The 26,965-nt window shown below is 33.4% G+C and overlaps 1 protein-coding gene across 1 annotated transcript; it reads left to right on the top strand.

The window, feature by feature from the left end:
- The first annotated feature begins 421 nt into the window (after positions 1-421).
- Positions 422-26,628, top strand: LOC133193040 (ADAM 17-like protease). The gene is made up of 22 exons (XM_061329039.1): positions 422-518; positions 2,509-2,632; positions 3,611-3,830; positions 4,262-4,362; positions 4,822-4,919; positions 5,423-5,556; positions 5,923-6,018; positions 6,258-6,350; positions 6,769-6,907; positions 8,659-8,769; positions 9,241-9,246; positions 9,615-9,733; positions 10,799-10,868; positions 19,444-19,576; positions 20,817-20,924; positions 21,359-21,421; positions 21,712-21,785; positions 22,306-22,418; positions 22,698-22,776; positions 23,746-23,834; positions 23,950-24,003; positions 24,335-26,628. Exons 1-22 carry the CDS (start codon positions 467-469, stop codon positions 24,413-24,415), a joined length of 2,157 nt encoding a protein of 718 aa, XP_061185023.1. The 5' UTR covers positions 422-466; the 3' UTR covers positions 24,416-26,628.
- Positions 26,629-26,965: the final 337 nt, after the last annotated feature.

The raw sequence follows: 26,965 nt of genomic DNA, 5'->3' as shown, positions 1-26,965 counted from the left end.
AACTGCTAGCATAAAGGTATCTTTCTACAAACCTATTAAAAATATTAAAACCACCTACTATTTAATGTAAATTAGAAAGTTATTAGCAGAATTAAATTTTGGTCTTAGTCGTAAGTTCTTTTGTAAAACGGGCCCCAGGGCTATACAAACGTGCTTATCTGCTGCACCTATGAATAAGTATTAAAAATTTATGAGCTTGCACGGAAATGGAAAAAAAAATGTAGACACGTTAAAATTCCTAGATCTTGATCATGAATATTTCAGATAACATAAGATACACATGTATGTATTGCTGTTAGCTTCAATATCGACTTACATGCGATGCCAGATCGCGTTGATATAATAAACATAAAACAATGGCGAAAGTGAAAGTAGAAACCGGAAGTCAATAAATCTTAGCTGTTTCTTTTTGAAGAGTCGCTAAAGTCTGAGAGCCTTGGCCTAAAAACTTGATTTCTATGGCAGCATGATTTTATATTTGTATATAACATTTCTCTATTGTTCTCTATCTGCGTACGGTAAGTGGCTGATTAGTGAGGGCGTTTCCATTAAATGATTTTTCCTGCAACTTGATTGATAGAACTTTAGAATAATCTGTTTCTCGGGACAAGCCCTCACCACAGGTCAATATCATTTTAACGATAGAACGTTTTATCCACTTGATTGACTGCATGAACACTGATGAAGTGTTTCCAAATTCGGCAGTAGGCTATAACGTTAAATCTTGAAATTATCACAAACTATCAGATTATCAAAATTTCCTTAAAACCTTAATATATACATTTGTGGTATCTCTCTATTATATAAACATACAGAGAGCAAATATCTTCATACCTGTATGAAGTTTTTCGAAGGTCATAGGTCATTACGTGACCTAATCACATAGTGCAGTAATATCTACATAAAAAGACATACTCTACTTAGCAATATGGCATGTTTTTCATTCATAAAAATGTAAAAAAAAAAAAAAAAAAAAAAAAACAAGTAAAAAAATAATCATTTTATTTACAATGTAAATGAGTAATTAATACAGTTCTTGATCGATTTTACATAGAGAATAGAAAACTACGTGTTATAAATTTCATGTCTGAGCTGCATAGTCTCAACGTTTACCCTTATTTTTCTTATAGACCTCTGAATGTTGTATTTTTTTTCATTAAACTTTATTCACAATAAATTTGAAAATATCAATGTAATGCAATCACGCCACAAACTGCTGACAAACACTGCACTTCGGAAGTTCGGTAGGCACACCTCCATCACCGAGATCGTTGTCTTAACAATGTAAGCTGTCGCTTGTGTCTATGTGTCAATATCATAATAAATATGCCTTATTGAAATCGTAGATTTTATGTTTCTGATCAAATTTTAAACTTGATTCCAAGTTAACTGGTCTGGACAAGTGTCTCCATCCATCCCTTTCCGACCGAAATTCCTCCAACTTTTTATTATCAAACATAGGACGTGTTTCTTGTGGTTTTTTTAACACACAATATGGGTTCTCACAAATACAAAAATTCCCAGACACCAATATGCTCACTATAATTGATCACAAGTAGCCTTTCACAGAATATTCCCTTCAAAACAGCATCCTTTGCCAGATGAATTTGAAGCGCAACCGCTTTTCAAGCCGATTTACACCTTGCGTAATTTGTCAAAATCTACGACGAACAGTTAGTGCAATATTTATATTCGATTGTCCGTCTCAAATGTATATATAAGTAATAAATAACAAGTTTAAAAACTTCACTGGGAAATGAAGTGGGTCGGTACGTGATCAAATCTTCTGAGAAGGCCTTTGGCCTTCACAGGATTTGATCACGTGACCGACCCACTTCATTTCCCAGAGAAGTTTTTAAACTTGTTATTTATTTCTTAATTATGTTTCTAAGTGAAGATGGTATATATTAAGAATATCACAAATACTGAAATAGAAATCATGGACTGTGCTTGATATATACATCATGTACATGTTCAACAACAAGCCAAATGTCTTAATGGGTTATAATAGCCTGTTTTCGACCCAATGAGATATAGATTTACAGTTCAAAAAATGACAAATTTTTATTTGAAATACTGTATACATGTACAAACTATAAATGCAACAAATTTTCTATGTGAGATTAATCCCCAAGAAGTGTTTGTTCTACAGTGAGGGATCAATATCCCAAACAGTGTGGTTACAGAAAAACTTGTTTATACCAAAAGTTGTATCATCTCAATCCTCACCCATAATCTGGGGTGGTTGAATGAGGAAAATATTTTGTAGCAACTGGGTAATTAAAATATATGTAATTGATCAATGCAAGTAAAAAGAATATTTCAAAGCTCATTAAAATAATGACCTATAGTGTAAAGAGATTAATTCATAACTCATTAAAATATTGACCAATACAAGTAAAGCATAGTTGGAAAATAACCTTTAATGTGACCTAGCTTTCAATACGCGATTATTAATTTTTTTTTCTTTAAAGCAATTGTCATCTGAGGTGCTTTTTTTTTTTATAGGAATAGAAGATTTGACATACTATGAATTTTTGAAGAAATCTGACATAAATCGAAGAGTTCGTCGAAGTGTGGATCCACGGCCACAAGCAGCCATCCATGAAGTGTGGTTTAAAAGTTTTGGAAGGTATTTTAATTACTGACCAATCAAGGGCTACAAAAGTCAATTCAATCATTATTCACAATAGAAATTGAATTTTTTTTTAAACAGTTATATAATCAAGTTTAAATTGTGCCCATTGTCAATGATACTGTTAACAGGATTATTATTTATTTTTCCCCCTTGACCATGTTGACACTTGCAAACGACCTTGTCTTGTTTTAAATTCACCCAGGCATAGTTGTGTTAAGATAATGAGCACTGTCTTATTTGAATTCGCCCTGTTTTAAATTTGCCCACTAGCTATGAGGGCAAGAGGGATGAAAGTAAAACAGCTAGGGGCAAACATTTCACTGTATACAGTAATAAGACAATATACAGGTACTTGCATGTACTTAGCACATGTTAATACTTGTACTTGTACATGCACTTATACATTTGTTCTTTTATATTTCAAAATATGCATTCACATGATAATACATGTATTTATACAAATTGTTCTTTTAAAAATAATGACATGTTAACATTTGAGTAAAAAAGGAAAGTTGTCTTAAATCAATTTTGAGGGTATAATTCATGAATTTAAGAAAGGCATGTTGTAAATTTTTGGCTGCATGACTTTTAATACTCCTATGTATTCATCTGTCTAGTTGTCTGTCAGTCTTAACCTTTCACATTTCTGACTTGTTCAAAAAACCTAACTTCATCTGTACATTGGACACAAAGTTCTTCCCTTCAAATCAATTTACTTTACTTAACAAACCTCTAGAAGCTCATATATTACTTACCGGAGTAAGTTGCAACCTGAAAAGTTTAGATTCAAGTTTGTTCAAATCATGACCCCTGAAGTGGGGTTGGGTCATTATAGTAGATCAAATTTTTACATGTATAGATGGAGATAACAAGGCCACAGTGACTCAGGTGAGCATGGGCCCTCTTGTTTGTCATAATTCTGTTTAATTACATCCATATTAATTAATTAAATTGGCTATATTTTATTTTTAGAAAATTTCACCTGCTTTTGAAGTCATCTGTTCCAATATCCAGTGATTTTAAAGCCTCTATGATCCACAAGGATGGTAGTACCTCAGAGTTTTCTGTTAATACGGACATCTTTTTCGAGGGAACGTCTAAATCAGACCCTGGTTCTACTGTTCACCTACAATGGGAAAACGATCTTGCGATCATCAGTGTCAACACAAAAGAGGAGAAATACTTCTTTGAAGTAAGTCAACCATAATATGATGTGATAATATACCGTATAGCAGGTTATTTTAGCGGTGTGTTAATTTTGGTTTATTTTGGCATTTTAGTAGTGGTCCACTTAAATTTTTAAAAACATTCAGTGTTCTACTTGGTGTTATTTTGCAAAGAATTGAAACCCTGTGCCCGGGAAAATAAATTACGCCAAAATTATTGGCATACCTTTAGCCAACCAAAACGCCACATTTTTACACCCGCCAAGAAAACCCCCTATACGGTACAAATTTTATTTATATTTAAAACTTTCAAAGTGAATTTGCAGAATTTGAATGCATGAGATGCATTATGAACAACATGTACCACATATATGGATCCATAGATTTCCCACAACAAATATATGATAAAGAATGTTTTATTGTGACTCTCACTTTCATCTTTGTTCTGTGTTTTAAGCCATTGTGGAGGCATGCATCTGGACCATCCAATGACTCTATGATAGCGTACAGACAATCAGATATGAAATGGAAGCCAGAGGATTCTACCATGGGAGTCAGGTAAGGTACAGAGGTGTAGAGGGGCCCACTAAAACACAGACCTTGAGACAGACAGACAGATGGACACACAGACATACAAACAGACAATCAGATATGAAATAGAAGCCAGAGGATTTTACCATGGGGGTCAGGTAAGGTACATGGACATACAAGAACACATAAAAACACAGACATACAGTTGGGCAGACAGTTAAACAAATGAACAGACAGACATTCCTTCAATCAATCATTTCTTGAAAATATTTCACAATGAGACATCAAACACCAAAGATAAACGGTAAACTATTGCAGCACATGTATCAATGTGATAGGTCCTTTGATGGTCAAATGTATAATGTGTAAATCTTGGTTTTTAAATCATTTGAAAACACAATTTAAAGGATATAGAAAGCTAAAGATTAAAAGCACCTGTAAGGAAATTATACAATTATTGTATATGTTGTATATTTATCAAAACAGGGAATCCCTGTGTAATGCGACAAGGGGGACAACTCTTACTAGAGCTGAAAATATGGAAGATGGTTTACGACTTTTTCCCTTGTACGAAGACACAGCAAGTGAGCAATAATGAAATACGAATTTACTCTGGAAAGACTTTAATTGAAAGTGTTTAGTTAATCTTTTAATTAATCTATAATAAACATATATATTTTTTACATAAAATAAACTGATATATGTTAAGGCTCATTACCTTTCAGCAGTGAGACCTTTGTCCTTATTGATGTTAAAGTGTAGCGAATTAATTGTCAGGAATTCCTGTTTATTATGTTGAATGAAAATTACAGATTGCATGTGCAGGATGCACTAGAAACATGCCAGGGAATTATATGTAGTAAATAATAAAATCTATATCCCCAGGTCATATGTTTACTTTTTGGGAACCAACTCCTGCAGGTGATACACAATAGCATGATTGTTATATGCATGTATATATTATGTAATATGTGCAATATACATGTAATATATGCATGAATTTGTTTCTTTTATGTTTTTTGCCTAATGCACTTCAGGTGCATGGAATTTATTCCAGATTCGAATTTTCTGTATTCTGTTTCTTCAGGTCCTTTGAGAAGAAAGCGTCAGACTATGTCCTATGTGGGGACTCACACAGTTTGTCGGTTAATAGTCGTGGCAGATTACTACTTCTACATAAATCTAGGTCAAAGGAACAGGAGAACAACAGGAGAATACATTGTAGGTATTTTATGTATTTTTAACAGTCGAACATCTTCAGACCAGCTTTTAATATGGTTCTGTAAAAAGTTTTAATCTTTGTATTTTTACATTGGTTGCAAACCAGTACATGTATAATGGTTTAATTTTATTATTACAATGAAAGCTAAATGAAGTATGTGTACTTGTGATATTTGAATATTTATAGTTAAACGTTTATTTCTTGAAAATTTATATGTCAAATATGCAGGAAATGTCAAAGTACAAGTAAGTTGACAGTCCTGATCCTGTTATTAAACCCAGTTTCCAAAACTTAAAAATCTTAAAATTGATCAATGTCCCCATTATGTTCGAGCCACTGAGGTACAACTATTGTGTATATTGTAGATTGGAATCATTGGAAGAGTCAATGCCATCTACAAGGATACGGTGTGGCCAGATTTCAACTCCAACATCAGGAATCTGGGATTTGAAATTGCGGAGGTGAAATGTTTTCATACACTCTGAACTTGACATTTTGTTTTTAATTCTTAATCTGCTGTTGGATGTGCTTTCTGATTTGCCAGCAGATCAGAGATTAAAATAATTTTTTGTGCATTAAAGAAGTTAACATAGAGACTGATATAATACAGTAAAATAAAATAAATTTGACTAGAATACAAAATGCTAAACTATGAGAAGGATATGACTTGTGAATCGGTAATTGGTTGCTATGGTTACAGCTGGTTGTCCATGACTCCTACACAATTGTTCCCCCTAATGTTTTACACTACAACATGGAGAATCGACCCCAGGACATGGGATTGGTGCTAGATGTAAGTAGATCACTGGTTAGAAAGAGAATAACATTACAACCACCAAAAACTCAACTGAGAACATGTAATTGGAATTGGTTATACAACATGTAGTTTACCTGTTAAAAGAGACTTCAAAAGATCCTTTTGTTTTTGTTTATATAAACTAAATGTGAAAGTTTAACTCTACTTTGTGTTTGTATTTTAATATTCTGTAGCACTTTTTTCCTTCTCAAAAAATTCAATTCAATTTGTTTTATTTACCCTCATGGGGCACAAAGAAAGTACATTATACATGACTTGTGTGCATGTATATATATACAAACTTCGCACACATTTTCCTGAAGTGATTGTAAAACAATATAAAGGCTTAATTTAAGTGAAAAATAATTAACAGGTAAGCATTGTGTTCTATGAGCATGTTGTTTTTGTTATACAGATGTTTGGTTGGGAGGACAAGAAGCATTCTTCCTACTGCTTAGCTCATCTGTTTACCTATCAGTCATTCCCGGGGAAGCTGGGGCTAGCCTACATCGCATCCCGAAGGGTCAATGACCTGGGAGGAATGTGTTCACCAGGTAAGATCAGACAATACAGGTTTGGTTCAGAACATCGGCTTTACAAATTAAATTTTGACAGAAAAAAGATTTTGGTTGCATGTATTTATAATGTTCTTGATTTGTATCATTTGATTTTGAGCATTTATCAGTATTAATTTTTTTGAAATCTTAATTAAATTTTGAATATTCTTATCTTCATGCAGTTTAAATGAATGATTACAGCTTTAGTTATAAATAATTTAATTTTATGCTTTAAAGCTTTTCAATCATTTCAGCTGTTTAGAAGTGTAAACAAAATAAAAACACATAGTAGTGGATTGGAAAATATAAGCAAAGAAAAAGTAGATTCATTTACTTTATATAAGTACTTGCTATTAGTTTGAGTAGCTTATACATTAAAAGTATAATGTAATTTACCTGTGTGTCCCAGTTTTGATTAAATTCAGACAAAGGTAAGAAAATTTACCTCCCCTTATACTGCCTGCTTCACTCCATGGTATTCAGTGTTTTAACTCGGAATGTTTTGGATGGAGGTTGAAAAATTTTCATCCATATTATAACCGTGTACTTACATACTTCTGAAATTACATGTACTGTACAACTCCTTCAGTGATACAATGCTTGAAATTGTCTCTTTCTCATTCACTTTTTGTGATGCATTTAGTCTAGCAATGAGATTTCAAAGAGAAAAAATGAAAATACAATGCACACTTACATGTCACACATGTTCCTCAAAAGCATGAAATGGGACATCTGGTATACTTGCTTGAAAAACAAAACAAAGGAAACAATAATAATATACACATACTTTGTATATCAATGAGCAAATGTTCACTGATTTATGCATGTAATCTTACTGTAATGGTGGATAAAATTATTTTCTGCCAGTAAATCCTACTGGGCCACAGCATGATGATATGAGACAGTGGAGTGACAATTTTACTAACAAGTGACTTGATCCTAATAGTTGGTTGTTGTGCATCATCAGTAATCACTTTTCATGTTTGGCTGACAGTATCTTCTTTCTTACCCCCCACCCCCACCCCACTTCCCTATCCATCTTAGATATTTTTAGGAGAACATCACCATATGTTGCAAATTCTTTCGTGCCATAATTCTGTGACCCCATCTTCAGACAGTCAAGCAATTGGATCTTCAGAAATGAAATCTATGGTATAAATCAACAGATCTATTGTGATTTTAATTCGTCCTATCATGAACACTGAGGTTATGTTACACCTTAAAGACATCAAAGTCCTACCTTTTCATAAAAAATCTTTCTGGGCATTAGTTTTGTAGACCTTTATCCAAAAGATTTCCCACATAGTGTCTTGTTGTCTAGAGTTATTTCTTTATGATAAGTTCAAACTTGTTTAAGTAGTGGTTACGATCAATTAAACTGATCATGATACCTTTTGTAAATTCTGCCTCTTTTTATCACTGAAATCAATATAAATTTCACAAGATGCATGTCATTCTCAATATGAAATCAATTAGGCATGGCTTGATGTTAAATAAATCCATTTTCAATGTTCTTACAGAGAGTGCCTCTCTTCATTCATACTTAAACTTCATTGTTAATTTGTCATGCATTAGAGTCATTTTGAATTTTGCTTTTAAAATCATTAGAAATTTTGTTGTAATTTTATTTGATCATCAGTGTGTTTTTTTGCCTGGTTTTTTCTCTATTTTGTTATTAACATTTGTGAACCTCTCGTAGAATTCATCAGCTATTTACAAAGTATAACAGCAACATTGTTTTTCCACAGTGGCTTGGAAGGACAATAGGAGAATGGCTGCCAACACTGGCCTGAGTACGTACAGAAACCCTGACGGAAGTCAAGCTCTCGTTCATCAGGCAACCATCACCACAGCACATGGTCAGTTTAACGTTTTTTCAGGGATTTGATTTATTGATAATTTATGGTATTCTTTCTTGTATGATATTCAATTTTTTACCCTGTATATGTGATGTTATTTAATACCAGTGAGTTTTGATTTTAGAATAAAAATCGTTTATAGCTCTGCTTTGGTTTGAATTCACAAGTTATGGATACATACAATTCTTAATTAATGACAGTTCTATATACATACAATTGCTTCTCAGGGTTTAGGTATTGCCAATGTACATAAATAAGCACACCCAAAAATTTACCACAAACTTGTCTTGATCAACTCATAGACATTATAATAAATTATCTCACCTGGAGTCATTTGCAAGCTTTTATAATATATGTTTTAAATTATATGTTAATTAGCATGGACTAGAAGCAGCACAAAAATGTGCTAAAATACAATTGTTATTGCTTATAGCCACCATTAATTTGTTTTTTTTTTTTTTGATTTTTCAGAGTTGGGTAAGTAGATTGACTTTCTATCATTTCTTCAAAATGAATAGATTTGATTTTTTTCTTAATTTAAGAAATTCATTAACATAAAGATTCTTAGTGCACATTTTAAAGTTTAATTAAGTTTTCTGAATTGCTTTAAATTACAGTTGAACTTCAGTATCTCTAATACGGGTATCTTGAACACCATGGATATGTTGAAGTGATTGGTATAAGTCCTATCCACATATTTCTTAAGTATTTTACCCTCAATATCTCGAACCCTTGGATATCTCGAAGTGTTTTCCCGTTCCCATGGAGTTCAAGATAACAAAGTTTGACTGTATATAACTGTGACTAGGCATCAGAGGTGTTCCCATGTTTCTGACTATGTTTAGGTCATAACTGGGGGAGTGAACATGACCCGGATACTGACTCATGTGCCCCATCCTCCTCATCGGGGGGACGGTTCATCATGTATCCCTCTGCAGTCTCAGGGTACGAGAAAAATAATCAGGTGAGTCTGGACTAATGGTGATTTAACACGTAAATCATATGGTAATCATAAATCCCACAAACAGTTGTGAAAAAAAACTGATATTTGGATGATCTGTGTAGAATGGGACTTGTTTTGACAATAATATTGATGTACCGATTAATCAATTAAATCGATTATCTAATCAAAATGGCCTCCGATTTTAGATAATCAATTATACTTTTGATAATCGATTGACCAAAATTTTAGTTAAAAGCAAATTATTCCTTTGATTTTTTATTCATTCCTCTTTGAATTCAACTAAATCCTAAATAATAATCGAATAAATGAATCCAATGATACAAAATATATCAAAAATGTATCCTAGAAATCACTCCAGAATTTTTTACCAATCTACATGTGTATTTTTCTATCAAAAATGAACAAATTTAATACTTGAAAAAATCAATCAATTATTAATCAATTATAGTGCATCTGATTATTTCGATAATTGATTATGAAAAAAATTCCAATTTCCCATCACTAGACAATAAATTTCAGCCTGGTTTGAGTACTTTTGGTACTTTGATTGAAGCCTGTTTCTTACTAAGGGTGAGTACTTTTGGTACTTTGATTGAAGCCTGTTTCTTACTAAGGGTACATTGAAAATTTTACAGATTATATACAGTTACGGAATGGGTATGAGGGAAATTGCAAATTATGGTTCCTCTAGGGAGGAAACTATTTCCCAAGACAGGAAAGCCAATGAATAAACCTATTTTTATTAAATATAAGCCTTTACCTTGAAATAGTTCTTATGCTATTTGCCCATCATGAAATAGTCATCGAAACTATTCACCAGCAGCATTTAATTTCCTTCACTTTTCATCTCAGAACTTTACTGGTTTTATCCAGATGAAAAGTCTGCTTCAATCTGTATTATAAAACACCTATTTACTTACTATTCGCCCAATAGCAAATTTATTGTCTTCGAAACAGCAACTATTTCCATTGACTGTGTCTTGGAAAATAGTTTCTGATTGTAGGACAATAAATTTGCTCTTGTCCTTATAGCCAGTAAATAAGTGTATAATGTTTGTCTTTTAGTTCTTTTCCCCCTGCAGCAGACAGTATATATTCAATGTCATCAAGACAAAAGGCTACAACTGTTTTAAAGGTAAGAGGCCAGCACTGTCATAATTTAGATTTGTTACACTGTTCATCAGTTATTCTTGTGACTATAAGATGATTGCACTCAACTTGCAAGTGGGCTAAAATGTGTGTGTGTCCTACCTACAATATCATATGAATATATAAAGTGAGCATTGGTTTGTTATTTTGGAATTTGTGGAAAATTTTACTTAAGGATGTACGCAATGTAGTTTTAAACTTTATTTACTTATTCCCTATATAATTGAAAAGTTCCAATAATTGAAGGACCTTTGTGCAACTTTATTTAATGCTTATGATGCTATTCATCTCTTCTAAATCAAATTTTGAGAAAATACCAACTAAAGCAATGCTTTCATTAATTTTTCTTTAAAAAATACAATGGGTTTCATCATTTGATATCGTGTTCAAAAACCCTGGTAATGAATGCTGATTTTTTTTTGTTTATAAGAACATCTGATGGTACTATGATTGAAAATCAAGAATATCTTGAAATTTTATCAGTAGGTTAGGTACATTGTAAGGTTACAATGTTACATGAATGTTGCGTACGACCTTAAAACACTATCATGTATAGTGAAATGTGCTGTTATATATTTCCATTTCTATTTGTTTTCTCTGTGATAACTCTTTGAAAGTTAGGAGAGTTGATTTCTTGATCATTCCACCGGAATGCAAATTTTGCCACGCGAAAGGTCAGGAGCTAAGAAGACCTAATATGCATGTAATTCTCGTGCGGCTGTTTTTGTCTGACTCTAAGGAGGCCTATAATATATCTGTCGTTGTCGTCGGCGTCGTTGTAAACTTTTCACAATTTCATCTTCTTCTCCAGAACTACTGGGCCAATTTCAACCAAACTTGCCACAAAGTATCCTTGGGTGAAGGGGATTCAAGTTTGTTCAAATGAAGGGCCACGCCCTCTTTCAAGGGGAGATAATAAAGAATTAGTGAAAAATTAATAGCATCTTTTAAAAATCTCCTTCTCAAAAACCACAGGGCCAGGAAAGATGAAACTCATGTGGAAGCATCCTGTGGTAGTGTAGATTCAAGTTTGTTCAAATCATGACCCCCGAGGGTAGGGCGGGGCCACAATAGAGGATCAAAGTTTTACATAGAAATATATAGGAAAAATCTTTAGAAATCTTCTTCTCAAGAACAGCAAAGCCATTATGAGTCATATTTATAAGGAAGCATCCTCAGGTAGTGTAGATTCAAATTTGTTCAGATCATGACCCACAGGGGTAGGGTGGGGCCACAATGGAGGATCAAAGTTTTACATAGGAAAAAACTTTAAAAATCTTCTTCTCATGAACAGCAAAGCCATGATGAGTCATATTTATATGGAAGCATCCTCAGGTAGTGTAGATTCAAGTTTGTTCAAATCATGACCCCCAGGGGTAGGGCAGGGCCACAATGGACTATCAAAGTTTTACATAGAAGTATATAGGAAAAACCTTTAAAAATCTTCTTCTCAGAAACAGCAAAGCCCTGATTAGTCATATTTATATGGAAGCATCCTCAGGTAGTGTAGATTCAAATTTATTCAAATCTTGACCCCCGGGGTAGGGTGGGGCTACAATGGAGGATCAAAGTCTTAAATAGAAATATATAAGAAAATATCTTCTTCTGAAGTACAGCAAAGCCTTGTTTAGTCATTTTGATATGGAAGCATCCTTAGGTAGTGTAGATTCAAATTTGTTAAATTGATGACCCCCGGGGATAGGGAGGGGCCACAATGCAGGATCAAAAATTTTACATAAGAACATATAGGAAAAATATTTCTTTTCAAGAGCAGAAAAGCTATGTTTAGTCATATTGATATGGAAGCATCCTCAGGTAGTGTAGATTCAAGTTTGTTCAAATGATGACCCCTGGGATAGGGAGAAGCCACAATGGGGGATCAAATTTTTACAAAGGAATATATATAATTTTTTTTTTAAAAATCTTCTCAAGTACAACAAAGCCATGTTATATTGACATGGAAGCATCATCAGGTAGTTTAAAATTCAAGCCCCCCCCCCCCCCCCCAGTAATCTTTTCAAAACTGAACTGAATTGTGCTTTTGCCAAGCCAATGTGCTCAGGTGAGTGATGTGGCCCATGGGCCTCTTGTTAAAATCTAAATTTACAATTTTATTTCACAATGAAATGGAAATATAAGGAATCACTGTCTAGTTAGTAGAGTATGCCAGGGACATCAATGATAGTTGGGAACGTGGGATAATTTATGCATAATGGGCTTCGCCCGTTATGCAAATTATCCCACGTTTCCAACTATCGTTGATGCCCTGGCATACTCTACTAACTAGACAGTGATTCCTTAAGTATCCAAGATCAGACTGAAATGGCAACTTTTGAAAGATTATACTGCTGTAAATCTAGTCAAAATAGACTGTAATATGGTTTAAGTTGATAAGATTCATTTGTGGGGGAAAATGATGATAAAAAAGAGATCCTTGACAGTAGATATTTTTTCTTTAAAATGAAGTTTATCAAAATCCAAAGAATATTTGCCTAATATTCGAATTACTAGTAGTTGTCTTTATTAGAAATTTATGTTGAAGGCTCCAAATATTTTATTTCTGTGATATTGAAGATAGGTTTTTGTGCCTTTCATTGTTAATAAAAATAAAAATATAATTAAGTTAAAAGCAATATTATAAGTATAATTTTCATATCCTTTAATAAACCAGAGTCCTCTGGTAAGTTTTGTTTCTCTTTTTCCCCCTTGTTTATTTAATTTTGAACAGCTATATGTATTATAGTGAATATATGCTTATATATACACTGCTGGACACCAAACACTTTAGCTTCAATTCTTCTACATGCATGTGTTTCTTGTAAAGGTACTGGCATTGGAATGAAGTACTATTGCAGAAGTATCTGATTTTTGGTTTGGGTTATCACATACTTTTATTAAATTGAATACATGTAAGTTAACATAAGACCGATGTACATGAGGACTTATTTCCATTACCTTAATGTTTTGTATTGAAGTATTTTGAAATTGTGCATAAGAAAATGAGATTACAATTCTCTTCCGTTGTAATTATGCATTAACACAAAATCTTGTAAATATATAAACAGGGGTAAAAATAAAATTTACAAACTTTTTCTCTATGCTTGTCATAAAATACCATATTTTTATTTCTCTCAGTCATGGAGGAATTTAATATGTAAAATGTTTATATGAAAATTCTCAAGGGTCTAATAAATTGCATCTACTCTATTTCAAAAGATTTGAAATTCAATGATACAGATGGATGTAGAAAAAAATTACTGATTGATCAATCAGTTGCTCCAAGCAAATGATGTTAATTAAGTCAACAATATTAATCAAAAAACACGTACTATTTTGAATCCTCTACCTTATTACATATATGCTTACATGTACCAATACCTCTTCATCTGAATATCTTCTATTTGATTTATAGTAGTATCCACTGACAACTTTTCCTGAGCCTTCTTTTATACCAAAATACACCTGTTACATGTATGTTTCAACCTAAATTAGAATTCTATTCAAATATCAGTAATTAAACATGAAGTTTATTTTCTGCATGTGATAATCCACACGAAATATCTGAATATATAGATCACAAATAATGATAATTAACCATCTAAACCTAGATAAGAATTAGATACACAGATTTTGTTAGATGCTTTAGCTCATCTTAGGCAAAAGACTCAATTGAGATTTTTTTTTATTTAAAGTTTGACCATTATTATCTGGAATACTCTAAAATCTTCTAAATGTTTAAGTGAAGAAACATGTTTCATAGAACTTGTGTTCCATATGTGGAATGCTTGTGCAGCCTCCTAAGGAAATGGTTTGCTGTTTTTAGCTCACCTGAGCTGAAAGCTCAAGTGAGCTTTTCTGATCACCTGTTGTCTGTCTTCCGTCCGTCTGTCCGTCCATCTGTCTGTCTGTCCGTCCGTCCGTCCGTCTGTAAACTTTTCACATTTTCAACTTCTTCTCAAGAACCACCGGGCCAATTTTAATCAAACTTGGTACAAAGTATTCTTGGGTAAAGGGGAGTTTAAATTGTCAAGTCCCCTTATAAGGGGAGATAAACAAGAAAAGACAAAAATAGGGTGGGGTCATTAAAAAATCTTCTTCTCAAGAACCACTGGGCCAAGAAAGCTGAAACTTATGTGGAAGCATCCTGGGATAGTGTAGATTCTAAATTGTTAAAATCATGACCCCCGGGGTAGGGCAGGGCCACAATAGGGGATCTAAGTTTTACATTGAAATATATTGGAAAAATTTTTAAAAAACTTCTTCTCAAGAACCACTGGGCCAGAAAAGTTGAAACTTATGTGGAAGCCTGCTCGGGTAGTGAAGATTCTAAATTGTTCAAATCATGACCCCCAGGGGTAGGGTTGGGCCACAATAGGAGATCCAGGTTTTACATTGAAATATATAGGAAAAATCTTTAAAAAACTTCTTCTTAAGAACCACTGGGTCAGAAAAGCTGAAACTTATGTGGAAGCATCCTGGGGTAGTGTAGCTTCTAAATTGTTAAAATCATGACCCCCGGGGGTAGGGCGGGGCCATAATAGGGGATCCAAGTTTTACATTGAAATATATAGGAAAAATCTTTTAAAAACTTCTTCTCAAGAACCATTGGGCCAGAAAAGCTGAAACTTATGTGGAAGCCTGCTCGGGTAGTGAAGATTCTAAATTCTTCAAATCATGACCCCCGGGGGTAGGGTGGGGCCACAATAGGTATTGCAAGGGGGGGGGGGATCTGGTAAAGAACAACATGGCCATAGTTACTCAGGTGAGTGATGTGGCCCATGGGCCTCTTGTGAAAACACCCCTTATAGAATTTTTCACTCATATTGAGATGCCACCCAGGTATTTACAAATGCCATAATGCCAAGCAATAGATGTACATGACCAATACCTCTTATAGTTCTCAAGATAAAATGCATGGCAGATAGACAAACAGACAGAAACCAGGATCCCAAGTGTAGCTCTGCTCTGCAGGTGACACAAAAAAATTGGATTGGGCTATTTAAAATCTGATGAGGAATTAAGAAATGCTCTGTCATTAAAAATTGTACATGTGTTTTTTTTTAGGTCACCTGAGTCACTCAGTTGACCTATTGCTATCTGTTTTCGTCCGTTGTCGTCCATCGTCCGTCAGTCGTAAACTTTTGAACATTTTCAGCTTCTTCTCTTGAACCACTGAACCAATTTCAACCAATTTTGGCATATAGCATCAATGGGTGAAGGAGTACAAAAATTGTGAATTTCATGGTCCCTGTCCCCCTGGGGCCTGAGGGGTGGGACTAAAACCATCAAAATTAGTACTATCTTTAAAAATCTTCTTCTTTACTCCTGGACATCAAGCAGTCAAACTGTTGGCATGATTGTAATAAGCATTGAGCCCTCTACCAAAATTGTGAAATTCATGGCCCCAGGGTCAGGGGTTCTGGTGCTAGGGTGGGGCTATATAGATCATATAGTGAAAGTGCATTATTTCTTTGAAAATCTTCTTCTCTACTCCTGGCTATTATTTAAACAAATTAAATACATAGTTATGATAAGCAAGAGTGCCTCTTTCAAAATTGTGAAATTCATAGCCCCAGGATCAAGGGTTCTGGTGCTAGGGTGGGGCTATATAGATCTTATAGTGAAAGTGCATTATTTCTTTGAAAATTTTCTTCTCTACTCTTGGGTATTATTTAAACAAATTAAATACATAGTTATGATAAGCAAGGACGCCTCTTCCAAAATTAAGAATTTCATGGCCCCTGGATCAGGGGTTCTGGTGTTAGGGCGGGGCTCTATTTATTATAGAGTGAAAATGCATTTACGTTTAAAAATCTTCTTCTCTGCTCCTGGGTATTATTTAAACAAACTAAGTACATTGTTATGATGAGCAAGGATGCCTCTTCCAAAATTATTAAATTCATGGCCCGAGGATAAGGGGTTCTGGTGTTAGGGTGGGGCTATATTGATCCTATAGTGAAGGTGAATTATTTCTTTGATAATCTTCTTCTCCGCCCCTGGGTATTATTTTAACAAATTAAGCACATTGTTATGATACGCAAGGATGCCTCTTCAAAAATTGTGAATTTCATGGCCCCAGGGTCAAGGGTTCTGGTGAAAAGGGGGGGGGGGGATGCTCTATTGATTATATAGTGAAAAAGCAACATTTCTTTGAAAATATTCTTTTCTGCTCCTGGTTAAAAAGCAAAGAAGCTAAGTGTATAGTTATGATGAGCAAGAGTGCTTCTTCCAGAGTAGTGAATTGCATGACCCCTGGGTCAGATGTGCTGGTTTGTGTGGGGCTCTTGATAATAAAGTGAAAATGCATTAATTCTATTAAATAATCCTGTCTGCTCTTAGTGTTAAGCAGATAAACAAAGTGATTACTTATGATGGGCAATCTTCTGGTCCCAGGGTGAGAGGCTCTGGTGTTTCTTGCTGGGGAAGAGGGGAGGGGGGGCTCTATTGATAATATAGTGAATCTGTAATAAAAATGCATTATTTCTTTAAAAATCTTCTCTGCACCTGGGCATATCAGGGGCAAAAAGAGTAAAAGTTTTAATAAGGAAGAGTATTTTTACTAGATTTTTGAACATCTGAACCATTTGGTCAAGTGTTCTGGTCCTGGCATATATTAATATGTAGTCTACTGAGAGGAGTTATTCCCCTTTGCCATTTACTTTTGATAATTAATCACTGTAAATAATGTACTTAAAAGATTAATAGAATAAGAAAATTATGCAAGAATTTTTATTGTATAATACAAAAAGTACTTTCATAGTTTTAATGATCAGGTAGACTTGTAAGTAATAGATAAATAAAAATGAGACAAAAATAACTTGTCTTTTTAAATGTTCACCAAAGACCAAGAGAGGCCAATGTAAGAGATCTCAAGTAGGAATTAAAATGGTACGGAAGCACTGATAGTCTGTTAATGTACTGTATGGTGATGGTGATAAATGGGGAACAGATTAGAATCTAATTTATGAACTGTTAATGAATACTAGACTAATTATTTTGTTGATCCTGATCACCCTATTTTTCTTGCTTTTGGGCAACAAAGCTTCACCTTTCAGTTCATTGTATACTCTATGGATCCTCTAAATTGTTGCATTATACTCAGGTGACTGTTAAGGCCCTTGGGCCTCTTGTTCTAATTTGTTAAACTTAAGACCCCTTGTTGTACGCTGCTTTTGCTGATATTGAGTCCAGCCATCTGTCTGTCAGTTTGTCTGTTAGTGATGGGAATCGGTAAGAATTTCATAATCGATGATCGGGTTACTCTATGTAACTAATTATCAATTATAATCAGACATTTACAAAGTCTATCAATTTAGTTAATTAAATGGTAAGAATGGGTAATTGACTACTTTCTGCATATGTATTTGTTGTTTATTTTGCTGAATAAGAATAAATGGATATCATCTGACTGTTTTATTGAGAGTGTATCTGTTTTTCTTTAATTTTTCTTCATACACTGTACAGATATAAAATGTACATCTATACCCGGGAACGTGCTTTGTTACCCAGGTATGGATACAATTCTGTTTGTCTGGCCATTACGATACCCAAATAAGTTAATAGATAAGTTGCAGCTGGAATATTTAGCTTAAAAACTATTATGCTTGATAAAAAATATAATAAACTGATTAATCAGAATAAAAATTTTGTAATCGAGCGCTTGAATTATGCCAGCAATTGACTGATTTTCGATTATAATCGATGAATGGAACACCACTACTGTCTGTTACACTAAAGATTCTGGATAATAGCTAAAAAAAAATCCTTAATGGCTTGTACATTGAAATATTATATCATAACTCCCTATTACCTAAAAGAAGACCCTCACTAATTTTTAAGTCAAAAGTTCAATATTCATATATTGCATGAAATGGTTTCCAGAAGATATCTGTATATCTCTGTAACCTTTTAAAGTGAAATTTTATGTCATAGCTCCCTATGACTAACACAAGACCCCTATTGATTTTGAGGTCAATAGGCCAAAGTTAAAGGGCAAAAATATTCATATATACAATGCCTTGGATAAAGTAGTTTTCAGATGTTAAGTTTTCTTTGAGCATAAGAAATGAAACTTTAGGTGATGAATCTCTCTAGCTGAAGAAAGACCCCTATTGATTTAAAGGTCAAAAGGTGAAAATCAAGGCCATTCCTTCTTTTTCTTTTTCCTTCATAATTTTATTTTAGGTTTTTCCATTTTTTTTCCCATCCTTTTATTTTAATCTAAAGCAGGGACATAAATTCCCTGAATTAGCTTGTTTCATGATTCTTTCTAGCATCTGAATTTATGTGAATCATGATGTTGAGATGAGCAGATATTTAGAATGAATATTGTGTAAATTGGTACCAAGAAGAGCACTGCTGTTACTAGCAAGGCCTTTTGGTTTGTGTGTTTGTGTTTTACTAATATTTTACTTTAATATATGATAAATTAAATATTAACAAATGTTAAAACTTTTTTTTAATATTTGTTTTAAAAGTAAATGTTGTCAAAATAAAAATACTAGAAGAAAACACTTTATACACTTCTTCATGGGAGACTTATTTCTTGATATTTTTAACAGAGGCATCAGCAACAGGTCAAGGGTTATGTGGAAATGGACGAGTCGACAAAAACGAGGACTGTGATGCGGGTTACACAGGGGACAAGTGCTGTAATGACAAGTGTCAGTTTAGGCTCAAGACAATGAAATGCAGGTAACATCCTTTGTAAAACTTTGTCTAAGCAATAAAGTTAGTATCTCATGAAAAAGAAAAAGGTGACCTCTTCTCCACCATGCAAGATTTTTTGGGTGTTTGTTTACTACATTCTTTTAATCAGTACATTGCTTATGAGTGTACATAAATATTCCTGAAAAGATTTGAAATGATGACATCAACCAATTTATGTAGAAGTTGGAAGAACGTCTCGTGTTAAGTTTAATTTCATTTTTAACAAAATTACCAGTAGTATGAAAAATGGATTTAGCAGTTGCATGTAAAGTAAGATCAGTATTCTGAGAGATTTCACATTATGTGTAGTCATTATATCTAGGAGTCAAACAGAAGGTTCAAGCTTTGTGGATTTCAAGGATACTCCATACCCACAAATTTACAACCTCAATGATAATTAATCTGTAGGCTATGTCTTATAAAGAGATATTCACCCATGAAATCATATCCCAACACACCATTAATCTACTAAAATTGGCCCCATGAATTAATTAGTTCCAGGGTAGCACAGTAAGATCCTTCAAATAAAAAGACTAAACCAAGCACAAAGGTTGTTTTTGGAGACCAGTGGTCAGCAGTCAAGGTCACTGTATTTAGAATATAAAATATTTGTTTATAATGTGATAAATTTGTCCTTATTCATGACCCTGAACAACAGTCATTTAGACAAGGTCACAAAGTTCAGTAGTGGTTTGAAATGCAAAAGCAGCATCAAGAGGTCATACTAGTTGGCATAAAGGTTGCATGTGATTCAGAGATCTTTCTTGATTCCTAGACCTGGTTGTTTATATAAGGTCAAGGTCACATGTGACTCAGAAGTTGACCATTCTTTGGACTATGATTTTTCAATGCAAGGATTGTGGATGGATATATTTCAAGCAAATACATTTCAATAAGATTTCGGCAATGGGAATTTTCAGTGTTATGTTTGAGCATGATGGAAGAGTTTCTTTTTAAAGCTATTAAGAAGTATGCCCTTTCTTTGGTCGATCTTATGTGGATATTAGTCCAGTAGGACAGTTCTAGTCTAAGTTCTAGTCTAGAGGAGGAATTCTCTTTACATGCTTGCCATGAAGATGTAAACCATAATTTGATAGAATGAAGTTCTTCTTTATCATTTTTTTAAGATGATGCTTTTTGTTTTTCAGTCCTGTGAACTTTGCATGCTGCATTAACAGTGTACAGTGGCCCCACGTGGATACATTTTTATCATTTTGTTTTTCAGTCCTATGAACTTTGCTTGCTGCGTTAACTGCACAGTGGCCCCGAGTGGATACACATGTCTGGATCACGTAGATGATAACTTTGACTGTAAAGGGAAGTCATACTGCAAGTATCCTTCACATGTTGGTATATATACCGGATAACTAAGTAACTGACTCAGAGATAATTAATTAATAACTAACTTGATAACTAATTAAGTCCATATTCGCTTTTCGTGATGTACGTCACATGACCTTTTGCTCACTTGGTAAACACATAATTTTTCCTAAGTGTAGCACAAAGAGAATGTCTGCAAAGCAAACAACAAATGAGATACCCCCCCCCCCCCCCCCAATCTTACTTGTCAATCTGCTAAATATGACACAATCGTGTTTACTTAATCCACATAGAGCTGTCGCTAAGAAGAAACATTTTAAGAGTTAAGAGCTTTAAAACATGAACTGGATATCTAGTTAAAAAACATTTAGAAAACATGTACTACACTGTGTATGAAATTGCATTTATGATGATTTATCTGTAAGAATGTTCCTCAACATATAACAGTGGTGTAGATCTGACATGTCCAGAGGCCTTCCCTAAGACAGATGATACAAAATGTCGTAATGGGTAAGTTGTAGAAATCGGGCTGTATGCTAAGATCTTATTGATTATACAGTACAACCTCACTGCCCCGAAGACAATTTATTTAGGAGCATTCAAAATATGTTAAAGATATTCTGAAATTTCACTTTGTTTTTGTTCAAGTGAATATTTATACAGGAATTTATTTTTTACAAAAACTATTTTGAACTTAGTTATTTTTAGAATAATATTATTAATTTCCTTTAATCTTCAGAGGATTTTGTTATTTTTTGAAAAGTTGAAAATGTTGCATGTAAACGGTTGTATCATTGTAGATTTGGAAAATGCAGGAATGGGAAATGTTTAGATGCTTGTTTGCAAGTTAACAGGAATCCATGCCTGTGTAAAGGTGAGACATCCAAAGTGTTTAAATTTGTACAGTAATATACAGGTAAGAATACTGAACTCGCAAAACAAAAAAGATTTTATTCAGTGTGCGAGGTACATGTGATGTAGAGTTGGAATTGAAGTACAGTAAACATGGCTACAGCAAACATGCTTACGATGTATTCAATTACAATTGAAGTGAAGTTGGTTTTCACTCCTTCTAGTTATGAAATGCATTATGAACTTATCAGATATAACAAATTTCATTAAAACAAATAAAAATGACTCATCCCTCTAATACTTCTGTATCCACAGCAAGAAAATTATGCTAATTGCCTAACATGACATTGTCTGTCTTAAATGCACTTTAAGTATGCTGTGACAAATATCTGCAGGAAAATCTGTTATCGCATACTTACGGTAAATTAAATCCAACACAGCAAAAAGTATGTCTGCAGTTCATGAAGCTCAAAGTTTTTTCTGGGCCCCATGGACTTCAAGATATCAAAGTTTTACTGTACTTGTATTATTGTTTTCTATAGGAAATGATGCCTGTAAAACATGCTGCTACAAGCCCAACACTGAGATTTGTGAACCATTATCAGATCAATTTCTGGAGGATGGGAGGCCATGTTATGATGGCTTCTGTAAACAGGTAAAAACTATCAGGGAGGTTAATAATCGGGACATTTTATTAACAGGTGTATTTAAGTATTCACATCTCCACACACCCACAGACACACATTTTTTGGTGTCTTTTATGTCTTTGTATGTTTTATAGAATTGTAAACAGTTGTATGTCATATTCAAATTGAAATTTAAATGTGTGAACTAAAATAGCAGCTGCTGTGCTTGGAACAATTTCACAATCATTATTGAAAATTAAATATATTAAAATTTGATGTTTGTTTACATCTACTTCATATTTTTTCAGGGAAAATGTAAAAAGTCTCAGTCCAAACTTGTGCAGAGGTTATTTTCAATTATTGAGTCTTTCAGTATAGACAAAATAGGTAAGTCACCTGTATTACAGACAAGCAAGTAACTGGCCCACTGACCTAGTAACCACTTTAGGTATGTGATTTCCAGAATTTAGTCAAAATCTGCTGATTACAGACAGAAAAGGAACTGGTCCACTTACTTAGTTACAAACTGTAGGTATGTGATTTACAGAATTACATGTAAGTCAAAGTTGATTACAGACAGGTAAGTAACTAGTCCACTGACTTAGTTACATATTTGCTGAAAAAGGGTGTTTTTGAGCATCTTCAGCAATGTATTAAAATATGAACTTATACCCCTCAATCCAAAAATTAAAACATTTTATAATTTTCAGGAATGGATTTTTCATTATATAATTATACATTTTGGATAAAAGTTGGGCTCTGTAAAAAAATATTGAAAAATAGCTAAAACTTTCTGCCATTTTTAAAGAAATTTTCAGAATTTGGGAATAATGACACAATTCATACATCATAATACATAGACTAAAGAGAAAATTACATCATTTTCTGAGTCAATAGGAATGCAGTCACAAAGGCCCAGGTAATGTTTACTTTCATAGTATTTAATAGTCAGGTAGACTTGTAAATAATAGATGAATAAAAGTGAGACAGGAAGAATACCTTATATATTTAAAATATATACATCATGCATTAAGACCATGATAGGCTAAAGACCTGGGCATATTAGTTTTAGTTTTGTGATAGTGTTGGACATATGCACTCAAGTTTCTGAGTTGTTGCTGATTACAAGAGTAACTATTTTGTTGATCCCTGATCATCTTATTTCTCTTGTGTTTGAGTTTCATTTTATAATTTGTTGCTATATACATATTAATTCTATACCATTTCATGAATCCATCACACGTTGCATTATACTCAGGTGACTTTTAGGGCCCTTGGGCCTTTTATCTTATAGAATAGCATACACCTATATAGATGATACATTCTCTGTCATAAGTGAGTTGTTTATTTTTCCAGCTTTGTTTATGAAGAACAACATCGTGTGGACTGTCCTGGTCCTGGCTATTCCTGTGTGGATTTTAGGCATTTACATCATAGACAAAGTCGTAAGTTAACTGATAAACCTTGTAGTCACTTGTGGTTAAGTTTTCAATAAAATAATGCAATGCAGTGTTCCAGCCTTACTTAGTTACCGTTACATTCTCATAATGATTTTTTTAGGACAAGAGAGATGAATTGAAGGACCAGGCAGCCCGAAATCCTAAGCGAAATGAGGTAAATTATTTTAAAAACAGGTATTTTATAGGAGAAATTGTGTACCGTAATTATAAAATAGAAGATTGCTAATTAAAAAAAAAATACTCATTAAACATGAAACAAGAATGATAGAGCAGCTGCTAAGAAACTTCCTTGAAAATTCATTCGAAAAAACAGCTAGTTTGTGTATTTGTGCTCTAGCTCTGATAATAAACAATGACTCACATACAACATGTACTAGTTCCATACACTATATATATCAATCTATATTATGATTTATTTACTAATAACTCTATCTTGAGTAAACTTTTTTTATTGGTTATATGAATTCTTGTTTTTAAATTCCTAGGAATCAAGAATGAAAGTATTATTAACAGAAGAGGAGGAAAATATACTACGTACAAGAAAACCAGTAAATCCAGTGGTCTAGGTCATACTGATCAGTGCAATTTTTAAAAATCAGTCTCCTTTCTTCCCATTGGTTGATCCTGTTGACTTATTCCCATTGGTTGATTTGTCTTCCCATTCAATGTCTGTGATTGGATGTAACCAGCAAGATTTTACATGACTTTAAAGTGCCCTAATTTTCAACATTATCTGTTTCCTATGCACTATTGTTTAGATGTTTAAGTTGTACATACCAGGGGTATATGTGTGTTGAAGGGTGAACATTTTATTTTATCTCTAACAACTGCTGTTTACTTATAGGCTCAAATTCCAAGGGATGATTTTATTCAATGATCTACAAATAAAAAAAAAAAAATAAAATGTACTATCTGTAATGGATGTAAACTGTATGTACATGTAAATACTCTACAGTACATATATATCGGTCAAATCATTCTAAGAAACATCCATCAGTGAAGACTCTTAGACTGTATTCCTAGTACATGTGTACTTGATTTTTAAGATTTCATTGGATGTACAGTTTAACAAATATGTAATGATTCTGTGTACTCATTGCTGAACGAGAATTACCAAAAGAAGCCTGTATTTTTTTTAATTGAAGTACTGCATAATCAGCGACAGGTCAGAAGTTTTGTTTTGTATGAATGAATATGAGAGAGAGAGAGAGAGAGAGAAAGGTTTACTGTTTTCAAACTTTCTTTTCTATTGCTCATTAAGTGAATATTTTGCATTGCTCAAGTGTAAGTGCTAAAATCTTTAAATCTCTCATACTCATCAAGATTGAATAGGGTGCTCAGGTTATTTTATTACTTGTAGGTTTATATAGAAATTTTTTTTACATGTTATATTTTGTAGGTAGATCTAGATGATTAGTATAGATATCACATTTATTGAAAATTTAGGTACAGTTGAACTTTGGTATCTCGAACACTGATATGTCGAATACCATGGATATGTAAAAGTGATTTGGAAGTCTTCTTTAAGTATTTTACCCTTGATATCTGGAATCCTTGGATATCTCAAAGTTTTTTCTCGGTCCCATTGAGTTCGAGATAACAAGGTTTGACTGTTGAACTGTATAGTGTTATATAATATACATGTATGTGCACATCATGTATGTGCATATCATCTCAAGCCACAGTCCGCTGTCCGCATATATAGCTCTCTCCTACCCGTGGCTGCTTGATCACAAAAAGTGTCGTAATCTTGAATATTTATCCCTCTGTATTGTGACGTCATGTTCAGCCAATGACAATATTTGTTTCCATCACAGTTGAGATCAACAATTGACATCAACAGTATATACAAGAAATGTTTCGTATACTGCGATTGGGTATTGCAAGGTCACATCAAAGTTCATTATCCAACTATGCTTTACTTGCATTGGTCAATATTTTAATGAGCTACGAAATATTTTCTTCTCATTCAACCATGGGCAGAATGGGAGAGGATCGTACAATTTGGCATTGGTTTGCGACGATGGTATATGCATGCAGTCAACATTTCACCAGCATCTTTTGCTATGAAGTTTTTAAACTATTTTAACTTATCCAAATGAAATAAGATTGTTTGATTAAAGCTCCTCTCATTTCATGCAACATCTACATAATGTAAAGAATGTATTAAGTCCATTGACTCCTATAAATTGGCTGAGTGGTCTGGTATTTACTATTATTTTAACCATATTCTTATTCTTACTCTATGATGAAACAAGAATATCAAGTCATCATTTTGCAAGTTCTATGGTTGATACATTAAGTCGAATGCTGACTGACATTTTTCATACTACTTGTTAGACATTATTTACACACTGAATTGTCTACAGATTTTTCCGTTTGCTCGATCATGACAATGAGCACATGGTGGGTGTGACTGGTTGACAGGATGTTTATTCCTCCATGGCACCTGATCCCACCTCTGATGTTTTTTAGAGGTCTGTGTTTGCTCTGCTACCAGTTTGTATTGTTTCAATGAACCTTTGACCTTGATTACTGTTCATTAACTCCATATTTCATAGTTAGGGTCAGAATTAAAGATGTTGACACCCTCTATCCCCTTTTTTAGCCCAAAATCAAAGTGGCTGAAAACTTTAATTTTCAGTAAAAATAACAAAAGCTTATATACAATGTATAACATTAGAAATAGTTAGATTTTTTATGCCATTATTTTTTGATTTAGTGATTGTACTGTTTGTATTTTACTATGTTATAGATATTTAGGTGTATATACATTTTGACAGGATAAATTACATTTTATAAAAAAAATATTTGTTTATTTGAAATAACGCAAGACAATACCTTTCCAACACAAGCAAAATTTTTAACCAAAGTATTAGTTACAAAAGGTATCCATGCAAATTACAAAGAGTACCTTATTCTCTTCAGTGAAGTTGATGGATGTTAGCCTTCATCAAGACTATCATGGCTCAGAAGGTGTCTGTACAAACCAGAAAGAATGTAGATTGTTATACAGTTGAACTTCGAACACTGATATCGAGAATACCATGGATATGTTGAAGTGATTTGGAAGTCCCAAACTCTAATTCTTTAAGTATTTTACCCCTGATATCTTG

The sequence above is a fragment of the Saccostrea echinata genome, unplaced genomic scaffold, assembly GCF_033153115.1.
Source record: "Saccostrea echinata isolate AGI-Se365-2 ecotype Australia unplaced genomic scaffold, CSIRO_AGI_Sech_v1 ptg000025l, whole genome shotgun sequence".
NCBI lineage: Eukaryota > Metazoa > Mollusca > Bivalvia > Ostreida > Ostreidae > Saccostrea > Saccostrea echinata.
Note: the sequence above shows the minus strand (reverse complement) of the source record. Positions and strands in the feature narration are given on the sequence as shown.

Bases quoted from the DNA above. Each gene is read 5' to 3' on its own strand.
- LOC133193040 (XM_061329039.1), top strand. From the start codon at position 467: ATGATTTTATATTTGTATATAACATTTCTCTATTGTTCTCTATCTGCG. The intron at 519-2,508 runs GTAAGTGGCTGA...TTTTTTTTATAG, and splicing joins TTGTTCTCTATCTGCGTACG to GAATAGAAGATTTGACATAC. The intron at 24,004-24,334 runs GTAAATTATTTT...TTAAATTCCTAG, and splicing joins GAAATCCTAAGCGAAATGAG to GAATCAAGAATGAAAGTATT.